The sequence below is a fragment of the Mytilus edulis genome, chromosome 1 (genome assembly GCF_963676685.1).
Source record: "Mytilus edulis chromosome 1, xbMytEdul2.2, whole genome shotgun sequence".
Taxonomy (NCBI): Eukaryota; Metazoa; Mollusca; class Bivalvia; order Mytilida; family Mytilidae; genus Mytilus; species Mytilus edulis.
The window spans coordinates 120,439,355-120,451,974 of NC_092344.1; the positions used below are offsets into that span (position 1 = coordinate 120,439,355).

General features: G+C 31.9%; 1 protein-coding gene across 1 annotated transcript in view; it reads left to right on the forward strand.

Annotated features, from left to right (window-relative positions):
• Nucleotides 1-10,468, forward strand: part of LOC139503787 (kinesin-like protein KIF2A) — a 56,451-nt gene extending 45,983 nt beyond the window's left edge. Inside the window, exons 19-21 of the mRNA XM_071293692.1 lie at nucleotides 3,085-3,157; nucleotides 6,020-6,082; nucleotides 6,544-10,468. Of these exons, the coding sequence (XP_071149793.1) occupies nucleotides 3,085-3,157; nucleotides 6,020-6,082; nucleotides 6,544-6,620 (213 nt within the window). The 3' untranslated portion in view covers nucleotides 6,621-10,468. The remainder of the gene's footprint in view (nucleotides 1-3,084; nucleotides 3,158-6,019; nucleotides 6,083-6,543) is intronic.
• Nucleotides 10,469-12,620: the final 2,152 nt, after the last annotated feature.

Sequence of the window (12,620 nt, forward strand, 5' to 3'; positions counted from 1 at the left end):
TCTTATCTTGCGAACTGGCCAACATTTAACATGACCAATATATATATATTATATTAACAAGATTGATACATTTGTTTTGTTCTTCAGAGTTTCAACTAATGAAACAACAGGTTTAATATTACCGAAAGGATCAACATGATGGTCAGAGAAATGAAGGTACCATAAAATATGGGTATACCTGTCCCTAATCATTGTACAAGAAAATATTGAGGTGACCATTATTGGATCTGTTAACCAATACAACTTAGTAAATGGTATGCAAGACCAAGAAATGCTTTCATTTCTTATTTGTAGCTCCAAGGCATTTTGTTGTCATTTTGCCTTTGCCTTTGTAGTGAATATGAAAATAGGGAGATGAGGTATGATTGCCAATAAGACAACTATCCACCAAAGTTCAAATACAGTGGATGTAAGCAATTATAGGCAACCATATGGCCTTCATCAATGAGAAAAAAGCATAATGTAATGTCAGCTATAAAAGGCCCGCCAGACATGGGAAATATTAAACAATTCGACTGAGAAAACTAACTGCCTATATATATAGCTACATGTACTTGATTACAAACTGACAATTAATCTAAAATGAAAATGACAGGCATGAACCAACAACAACCAGTAAACTACATGCTCCTGATTTGGGACAGGCACATAAGATTAGTGTGGCAGGGTTAAACATGTTTGTGAGCGCTCAACATTTCCCCTTATCTGGGATAGTGGCATAACAGCACCTATAAAAATCAGTGGAAAGCTTAAAGTTATCAGTTTTGTTGATTTAAATGCATTCAAGAAAAGGATTGTCCATATAAAGTTGCCCGAAATCTGACACCTCCTTTTCAGCACCCATGACATGACTTAGCCCAGTATTCCCACAAGGGGCAAATATATGTGTAGACCTTTTTCAACACTACTAATCTCAGTGGCGGATCCAGAGGGGGGGTTCCGGGGGTACGCACCCCCCTTTATTTTGGCCGATCAATGCATTTGAATCGGGACAATCGGGACATATGTTTTGCACCCCCCCTTTGCCCTGGGCTAGCACCCCCCCTTTCGAAAATTCCTGCATCCGCCACTGAATCTCATTGTAATGTTTGTGCCACCAATCACCACCATCTCCTCACCAATTAATATTAACCTCCTGCTCCCCTATGGCTTCCTCATTATAGCCCTCACTGTCATCTTTCCCCTGCCAATTCTGACCATTTCGTAACCTTTCCTCATTAAGTAAGACCTCGTGTCCGGCATTTATTACATCAGTTTCACTGAACATGCAAATTCTACATCAGTTTTGTCTGACGACATTTTCACACTGCAATAGTAGCAGACGAAGTTTCACTTTCCAAACTACTTTCAATTTCGTGCATTGTTCTCCCGTACATTCACAGCCCTATCCGCTTATTTCACCCGATACTCAATCAAAGTGTATGTGTCAACCGAGTACCAGCTTTTCAAAGCCATATTTCTGTTCCCTCGAAATCGAGAATTGTTTTTGTAGCAAAGCCATGAACGCGAAAAAACTTACTTGTCTAGTTCCCATTTTTGTGGGAAGCAAAGGCTTTAAAAAGATCGCTATCATATTTATTGAAGACATATTTAACCATTTATTTTTATTATATAGTTAAAACTACCTAAGAATTATAAAGGGCTTCATCAAAACACAGAAAACAGCTGTACTTCCACTCCTCGTTATCGAGAGGAGCCATTTTGAAACCCCACATGACCTCAAAACGTGTTTCCGGTTCTAATTTTAGAAAATAAAATTTTCCGATTTGATTTATTTACCTTTCACGATGTTTTTAATGCTGTTGAAGAACTGAAATAATACCCTCAGATATCGTAGATTTTAAATGAAACATTGATTTCAACTGTTAAGAACGGCAAATAGCGTAAAACTGCGGCTTTTATTGGGACAATATTTATGTATCCTGAAAGATACACTCGCCCTGCGCATCGTGTATCCTCAAGGATACATCCGCCCTGCGCATTGTGTATCCTCAAGGATACACTCGCCGCGAAAGGGTTAACATCGCATTAAACTTATCCTTGTGAAATATTCACGTAATGATTGGTTCCATGAAGACCAGCTGCTCTTCAATTTGTGGTTTTGAATAAGGCCATTATAGAAAAGATTGCAATTATTTTAAACTGTTACTGTGCTTATCCAGTGACCATTGGGGTATCACAATAGCAATGGCTCAAACAGTTTACCAAATTGCAGTTAGATTTCTTCTCCAACTAACTGATCAACTGGTAAAATATTTTAGCAGATTGCTCAAGTGAAATGTTGTTAGTATGAAGTGAGTGCTGTAAAATCAAAAGTAATACTTACCATCCAGATCCTATGCAGAAAAGTATATTAAAAATTCTAATATGACGGCCTATTATCGTCAACCAGTATAATCGCAATACATCTACCTTTAGCGCAAATACAGTAATACACAAAAACGGCTGTTCCGCCCTACGACCAACTTATTTGTACTGCCAAATATTCTCAATTTTCGACATCAAAACCCCCAGTTTACGTAGGCCAAGATTCAGATACAATATATTTATCTCTATTCTACAGCCAAAATAAACAAATCAGTGCATTTCAATTTATTTTTCATGGTAAAATTTCATAAAACAAAAAATTCACGAAATGATGTTATTTTCTTGGCATGGCTACAAAACAAGGTGAAGTCACAAGTATGTTTCCGTAAACAAAAAATCAAATGTGTAAATACAGAGAGTTTTAAAGCTTCTTGTATGCGTCAGAATGAATAAAAGTACATTGAAAGAAAAAATAATCATTGAATTATATGATACTACTTATATTCTTAAAATTGGGTAAAATGGAGCCGCCAAATCAGTTAAGTATGTATAGGGCTTTCAGGGTTAACAAAATTTCTTAATTTGACCTATTAGAATCGAAATAATTCATGGCAGCCGTAGATTTGTTTTCATTTAACCATGGGTTGGGCATTTATATTCGATTATTTTACCCTGAGCTAATATGCTATCCATAAGAAAGACAAAAACTAACAAATCTACAACATATTAGTCTTGAAAAAATGTATGAGAAACATAATTTTAATGTTATCTTTTCAGAATACCCAAAAATGGACGACAGAGGATAAAAAACTTGCAAAAATGACAGATGATGTGGATTATGACGTTGAAGGTAAAATATATTATTGATTGTAACAATATCACAATTATAGAAAGTTAATTCTAGGTATGTGGTGGACAGGTTATTTCAAGTTAGGAACAGGCTTTGCGGTCATAAAAGTTTTGAGTCAGTTTTTATACGACCGCAAAATTTGAAAATTTTTTCGTCGTATATTGCTATCACGTTGGCGTCTGCGTCGTCGTCGTCGTCCGGCGTCCGAATACTTTTAGTTTTCGCACTCTAACTTTAGTAAAAGTGAATGGAAATCTATGAAATTTTAACACAAGGTTTATGACCACAAAAGGAAGGTTGGTATTGATTTTGGGAGTTTTGGTCCCAACATTTTAGGAATTAGGGGCCAAAAAGGGCCCAAATAAGCATTTTCTTGGTTTTCACACTATAACTTTAGTTTAAGTTAATAGAAATCTATGAAATTTTGACACAAGGTTTATGACCACAAAAGAACGGTTGGGATTGATTTTGGGAGTTTAGGTTTCAACAGTTTAGGAATTAGGGGCCAAAAAAGGGCCCAAATAAGCATTATTCTTGGTTTTCGCACAATAACTTTAGTTTAAGTAAATAGAAATCAATGAAATTTAAACACAATGTTAATGACTACAAAAGGAAGGTTGGTATTGATTTTGGGAGTTTAGGTCCCAACAGTTTAGGAATTAGGGGCCAAAAAGGGACCCAAATAAGCATTTTTCTTGGTTTTCGCACCATAACGTTAGTATAAGTAAATAGAAATCTATGAAATTTAAACACAAGGTTTATGACCATAAAAGGAAGGTTGGTATTGATTTTGGGAGTTTTGGTCCCAACAGAATAAGGGGCCCAAAGGGTCCAAAATTAAACTTTGTTTGATTTCATCAAAATTGAATAATTGGGGTTCTTTGATCATGTTGATATGCCGAATCTAACTGTCATGACTGTGTATGTAGATTCTTAACTTTTGGTCCCGTTTTCAAATTGGTCTACATTAAGGTCCAAAGGGTCCAAAATTAAACTTAGTTTGATTTTGACAAAAAATGAATCAGTTAGGTTCTTTGATATGCTGAATCTAAAAATGTACTTAGATTCTTGATTATTGGCCCAGTTTTCAAGTTGGTCCAAATCGGGGTCCAAAATTAAACTTTGTTTGATTTCATCAAAAATTGAATAAATGGGGTTCTTTGATATACCAAATCTAACTGTGTATGTAGATTCTTCATTTTTGGTCCTGTTTTCAAATTGGTCTACACTAAAGTCCAAAGGGTCCAAAATTAAACTTTGTCTGATTTCAACAAAAATTGAAATCTTGGGGTTCTTTGATATGCTGAATCCAAAAATGTACTTAGATTTTTTATTATGGGCCCAGTTTTCAAGTTGGTCCAAATCAGGATCTAAAATTATTATATTAAGTATTGTGCAATAGCAAGTCTTTTCAATTGCACAGTATTGCGCAATGGCAAGAAATATCTAATTGCACAATATTGTGAAATAGCAAAAAAAAAATTAATTAGAGTTATCTTTCTTTGTCCAGAATAGTAAGCAAGAAATATCTAATTGCAAAATATTGTGCAATAGCAAGATTTTTTTTTAATTGGAGTTATCTTTCTTTGTCCAGAATCAACTTAAATCTTTGTTATATACAATATACAATGTATATTCACTTTTTACTACCAACTGATAAATTATAATAAATAACATTCAGTGATAACAAGCAGTTTTTTTTACATCTTAATATTTTATGATGTATTTAAATGAGTAGTTATTGTTGCAAACTCCATTAGAAATTTTAATTGAGATTAGTTTTGGAATAAGGGAAAGGGGGATGTGATTAAAAAAATTGGGTTCAATTTTTCTCATTTGAAATTTCATAAATAAAAAAGAAAATTTCTTCAAACATTTTTATGCCCCACCTACGATAGTAGAGGGGCATTATGTTTTCTGGTCTGTGCGTCCGTCCGTCTGTCTGTTCGTTCGTCCGTCCGTTCGTCCGTCCGTCTGTCCCGCTTCAGGTTAAAGTTTTTGGTGAAGGTAGTTTTTGATGAAGTTTAAGTCCAATCGACTTCAAACTTAGTACACATGTCCCCTATGATATGATCTTTCTAATTTTAATGCCAAATTAGAGTTTTTACCCCAATTTCACGGTCCACTGAACATGGAAAATGATAGTGCGAGTGGGGCATTCATGTACTGAGGACACATTCTTGTTTTGAGAGGATTAATATTCAACAGCATAGTGAATTGCTCTAAGAGAAAACAAAAATTTTAAGTTCATTAGAACACATTCATTCTGTGTCAGAAACCTATGCTGTGTCAACTATTTAATCACAATCCAAATTTAGAGCTGAATCCAGCTTGAATGTTGTGTCCATACTTGCCCCAACAGTTCAGGGTTCAACCTCTGCGGTCGTATAAAGCTACGCCCTGCGGAGCATCTGGTTTGTACTTGTACTCGAAAATCAACCAATCAAAATGTTGGATTTCATGTTTCGAGCATGATTTTTGTGCTCCGAGCACTGAGCAAAGTTTTATGACTTCAACCCCAGGTCTCCCTATTAACAGTCATTGCCTACCTATTCCCAGATATGGGTCAGAAACATATAAAGTAATTTATTTTCACTTGTCCACACATAAGTTAGATTAAAAGTATGTATGTTTTGAATGGACTTTGCTACCACAATGGGATATGTATATTTAAAAAGGTTAACTTGATAGAATAAAAATCCCATAAAACACCATGATAGAGATATAAGTGTAGATGTGTTCTGATTGGGGCTTTATCGTTTTCTGTATTATTACCAAATAAAAAGTCTGTATAGGTATTAAAGTCTATGTTGATGACATTTTCTCTGTGTTTAAGAAATATATTAAAGTTTTATATTTCAGCTTATGCAAAACAATTAGATACATTATTAGCAAGAAAGATACAGGCTCTTACACAATTGCGAGGTAAGACCATTAATACTGAATGAGTGAATTATTTTGTTTAAGGAAATATTATTACTCACAATGTGTAAAGCTTATTTTGTAGTAAAAGACAATCATCTAGACTGTTAAACTTTTTCTGCTATTACTTACAATATTTTATAACCATCATAATTATGTTGTAGTATAAGGAAGATCATTCTTACGGTAAAGTGTTAGGTAATTATGCTTATTAATTGAGACTTCACCTTAAGAATGATATTTTTTTCCGTTTTATTATTGATTTTATATAATTATGGCAGTTAGCCTTCCTAAGGTTTTGTCTAATCATGATAAAATTTCAGTGTATCTGTAGGCTAATTCTGCATCATTTTAGTTCCTCTACTTTCTCTGAATTTCATTAATCAGAAGTATAACAGAACAAAACTTGTGTTAAATAGCTATTTATAAATATTGTTTTATTGTAAGACTATCTATATTTACAGAAAAGGTAGCCGGTTTTAGAAAAGAGATACAAGAAGAGGAAAATCTAAGTAAAAACATGAAAGCTAAGAAGAAATGAAAAATCTGCTGAAGGACCTGTCATTATGCAATCTGTCATCTTACTCAGTATTCCTAATGATACAGCGCCATCATGTGATCAGTCACATGTCATCAAACTGTCCGTCAAATCATGTGATGATTGAGAGAGAGGGAGAAAGAGTTTTAGAGGTTGTTCATCTGTGATACTTTAAGCTTATTTTGTAGTCAAATACAATCATCTAGATTGGTACAATTTTCTGCTATAACACACAATATTGTATCACAATCATATGTTGTAGTATAAGTAAAGATCATTCTTAATGTGAAGTGTCAGACAATTATGCTTAAGTTTTGAAGAAAGATTAACAGTTTTATCTGGACTAATGTAAAACTGTAGTAATCTTATATTTTTACCAGAAGTCACAAGATCTATTGCTGCAAAATCTTCTTACTAAATGGAGTTCATGATTTACTATGTGAATGTATACATTGTTATATAATTAGGATTTATTTATTGTGTATATCTCTGACAGACTGTCACATAATCTTGATATTTATATTACATTATTTTTTTTAATTTTATTTGAATGTTAGATCTATGCATTTATTTTATATGTACTGTCTCTGTTTCAGGTAGAGCTTGTTTTCCTTTCAGTATTTATAATCTATTTTTGTAACATTTAATGTCCAAGACAAAACTTGACTATCTGTTCACATAGTACGATATCAGTATTGCAGCAAACTTTTCTTGCCATAAATCTGGTGTTTCTGCTCAGGTTTTGAATGCTTGTTGTAATGACTAGATAGAAGAACACAATCCACACCATGTACTGTTTATCATTATTATGCATCACAGTAATATCAAATATTATTTTTGTTTTGACACTAAGGGCTTATATAAATGTCTTCATGTGTGATACCTCAATTTGATAAAACCAGAAAATTGAAGGCAGAAGTTGTAAAATATTTGATGTAATATGTATTCATGAAGCTTGTAAATGATCTCTATTGCTAGTCAGAACATCTGTTAAAATGTTTTCTGTAATGTTAAAATAAATTACAGACTATTGGTTTTGACATTTTACTGAGCAAACATTGTCCTATGAACATCCAGGATTTTATTTTGTAGATTTATAATACTTCATGATTTCTTTTTAATTCAAGGAGCCCAAAAAATGTTAAAATTTCATTGGGGTGCCACTATTAAAGATTTAAAATTATTTCATGGGGATGCGACTATTAAGGATTTAAGATTATCTAATGGGGACGCAACTATTAAGGATTTAAGATATTTGCATATTAAATGTATATATTCAGTGATGTGTAAAGTTTGTATATATTGTATTATTTTGTACAGAGAGTCAATATAGAGTATTGTAATTGGCATGACTACTGTCGTTGTCTGTAAATGCTATAGATTTACACAATAATATGTGATTTTAAAAGTTGCTTCATTATTCATTAACTTATGGTCCTTGTCAGTACAACATTCATCTTTATGTTCTCATTTAAAATCAGAACAAATTGAAAATGACATCTACATGTTGATTCCATTTATATTTTCAATGTGGTTGTTGCTCTTTGTGATATTTAAAACATTATATAGTATGAATTCTGTTTGTTTTGTTTATAATAATCATACTGACTTCATTAGAGTTTATTTATTCATTGAGGAGTATATTTCTGGAAACGTATTTATTATAACATATTCAATATACTGTAATACATTATATCAAGCGGTTCAAATTTTAAGGTATTTTGTTGATAAAGGGAAGGTGAATATTGAATATCTTTTTCATAGCTTTCACATCCCAGTGAATACAGACAAAAGAACGTTGTCATTCATTTGAGACTGAACACTCCATGTTATAGAACTGCACTCCTACTTTTCCAGAAATACACTCCCAATTATAATTGCTTGTTAAATCTTTCCTTGTTTTTAGTTTTTGTTTACCTAATTTAAACCATAGATACCAAGAACCAACCATATTTCTGTATATATTTTTTGTGAGCTTTAAAAGTTGTCCCATCTACAATTTAACTTATCCTGTAGTAATGGTCAGTGTTCTCATTATAGAATGACGACCTTTTTCTTTGGACGGGTGTCAAAACCAACATTTATAGGTATTGTTGTATAAAATTGATTTACATGATGGAACAACTTAATTAAATATTCATTTCTACTGGTTAATAATGTTTATAACATTAAAAAGACATAAAATTATGTTCTTTTCTCTTAAAGGGGCATTACCTACTAGTTTGACAAAAATTTAAGATGCTTTTCTTTTTGTTTCAAATATATTAAATGCTGTAAAAACTATTAAACATGTTATATTTATGTTTGTATTGGGTTATATGACCATCAGACATGATCTAAATGTTTAATTAGATGGTGTCTAGGCTAAAGTACACAAAAAAATATTATACCTAAATGATTCCTGTTAACATATATATGTTATGCTATGATTGAATGTCATAATACACCAACAAATATTATACCTAAATGATTCCTGTTAACATATATATGTTATGCTATGATTGAATGTCATAATACACCAACAAATATTATACCTAAATGATTCCTGTTAACATATATATGGTATGATATGATTGAATGTCATAATACACCAACAAATATTATACCTAAATGATTCCTGTTAACATATATATGGTATGATATGATTGAATGTCATAATACACCAACAAATATTATACCTAAATGATTCCTGTTAACATATATATGGTATGATATGATTGAATGTCATTTGCTCTTGCTTTGTTCTTTTTTTTACATTTAATTTATTTTATACACATTTTTTTTATTAGCAAATTTGATTCAGTCCATCTTACAGTGACCCCATTATTTTGTTATTATTAATAAGTTCCGTGTTAATTCAGTATATGATTGAGTAGGCCAGGTTCACCTATTCTACGTTTTATTTTATTTCATCCTGCCATGAAATCATCAATAGAAACAAAGTAATAATCAGTTTAAGGAATTAAGGAAGACTTGAAATTCATACTTGTCCGGACTAATATTTCAAGGTGTTCTGATAAACACGGAGTAATGTTTCTCTCATTTATCTAATCAGATCTAAATGCTTGTATTTTTTGCAGTACATAAGATGTTCCATTAAGAACAGTTTTTGTCTTTCAGTCTTTCTATTTTGTGATTAGATGATAAGCTTTACTGCCGACTTTTATTTTGACAGTAAAATGATTTTTGTTTGGATGGCTGTGTACCATGTGGTACCATGAATTCACAAACATAAGGTGTAATGACAATTTGTCCGTCCATATTTTATAGATGTTGGTACTGGATAAATGCTCAATGAACAAAACTGATAAAAGATCAAAGTCGGCAATATTCCTGAACAATTTTTAGTTTTCAGTTGTGTAAATGTTGGTATGCAAATTAAAATGAGTAGGGCATTATTATGCACTGTAACTACAGAATTTATTGTTAACAATTCTTCTCCACACAACTTGTATTTGTGTGTCAATATAAATGAGATTTATTTATAGAATTGAACACATGCACCTTAAGAAAAACTTTATATCGATTTCTGTACTATATTATCTTTAAAACTCCCCACCCCAGTATTTTTTGTTATTCAATATTAATAGCATGAAAAAGAAATGGTACTGTGAAAGAATGCCGCAAAGATTTAAGATTTTTGTATAAAGATTTGGCATAAACCAATATGTTTACACATAAATAGGGACTTGTTTGGTCATGTAAAGCCTATCTGTTAATGTTTTGGAGGAAAGTTATGATATTGAAGAAGTGTATTGCTGTCATTATAATAATGCAATAATTCAGATTTTTTTGTTAGGAATTATTATTTCTTGCTTCTGACACGAGACAATACAACATACTTGTTGAAACATAGTGTTTGTTATTTTATTATGCCTGGAATACCGACTGACATACCCCATGAAAGTTGATACAGTGGTACATGTGACATCAAATAATTGTAATTTGCAGTCAAAACATCAAGCTGTGGTCTTAATGACGGAAGATAGATAGTTGAAATCTTTTCCTTAATTTTAAATCTTGTTAAATTGTATTGAGACCAATTTCCTTTTAGAAAACAATACTGTACACTCCCCAATTCTCATGTTTTGACCATAGAAAATGTTTACTATTTTTTTTTTTTTAATTGATTGATTGACTGATGGTCCCTTTTTTGATGTCATGTTTAGCGTTAATTATATACATGCATATACATGATGAGAACACTGCTTTATTGAGTTTTACTGAGATAAAGGGGAAGAAATTTGGATTGCCATAGGAAAATGAGGGTATGATATATTGGGGAAGACATTTTGCCTGGCAAGGAGGCATTAGATTCAATATCTTCATTCTGACTTGTTCGGACTGTTTATTCATACACCCTGTACAACCAAAAGGGATATCTAACTTTAGCAAATATTTTACTGTCAGTATGGAGAAGGGCTCTATCATCCCTTGGACTGCCAGAGAACTAAAATTGTAAGATATATTTAATTCCTTAAAATTTTATTGATAAAAAAGAGAAGAAAAAAATTGGCTTATTCCACTGGGAGTTTTGATTAATATGGATTATTCAAAGAGCTTACATAAATTATTGTAGGTAGGATATTGTAGTTAAATGGGTTTTTTTTCATTGCCTGTGATTTATGTTGCTGAAGGACTACAGAAAATAAATGGAGTAGGTTTGATAAGACCCTAAAATAGCCCCCTTATTTAGCTCAAATTAAAAATTCAGATTTATTTACCAATATTACAAACAACCACTAAAAGCAAACAGATTTTTTTTCTTCTGCTGTATGTTAAAATACAGCTTTAAGTACATATATTATAAAAAGACTGTAACGTGCTGAAATAACCTCTAGTAGCACCATTCCAGGGAAGATTCCTTTTTCATTGCAGATCAACAAAGGTGACCAGCATGGCTTATAGAAGTATAATTAATGCTGTGAGCCATCCAGTCTTACTGGATTACAAAAAGCAGCATATGTATGATATTCCATTTAAACAAAATCTTATGCAGGGCTCTCTCGGAATGACCATTCAGTAATAAAAAAAAAACTACGCATTAATTAAAACATGTAAAATATTTGGGCTACTTTGGTATCAAATGAAAGCTTGAGGACCGATGATCATTCTAGAAGCATTTTTTTAACTTTTATGTTGGATAATATAAAGAATTTGAAAATGTTAACTTTTACCAGTGTCAAAGATGGGCAGTACACGATTTTGTTTTCCATAACCTGCAGGAACCTCAATGCATTGGCAAATATATTTCCAACCACCCCTATTCAAGGAAAAATAACGTATATAGGCTGTCAATTTATTTGAGAGCAATCTGTACTTGAAGTCCCAGAATAATATTAAGGAATGAGATCAAGAATAAATAAATAAGCTTTTTCCATAAAGCACCAACAGTAGTAACATCAAACTGCTGAGGTTGAATTTTTTCGTTTGGTATATAGTTGAAACATTATAAAATGTAATTGAGATTGAATTGTCCCCCTTCCTATATGATATGAAATGATCGTTGAAGTCAATTTTGGTACAAAACAAAGTTTGTTTTTGTTTGTGTTGGTTCTGTGTATCTTGACCAGCATAAAATACTACTAGCATTATTTCTAAGTAAAACGTTTAGATAGATATTTAATCATATTGGTTTCAAGTGATAAAGTGATGTATATGATAAATGTAGATTAACATTTGGAACAGTATGCAATGTTTAGTCGGTCAGTTGCATTTAAAACTATAGCATTTTAAATGAGGACAAAGACCATGTTTAAAGTTTGATTTAGATGATTCAAAAATGGTGTTCTTAATATCTTCTTGTTATTTTTACATCTTCGTTGGTTTAATTATATCTTTCTTTCAATCAGGAGTTTAGTAAAGAACCAAACTTTGCTGACTCAGAAAATTAAATTCTGTAAAATTCAGTCTGTAAAAGCAGTGGCATATCCAATTCTTATAACTTTCAGTGAACATTGGTAATAGATATGCATCTTTGTTATTCGTTTTGTTCAGTAAACG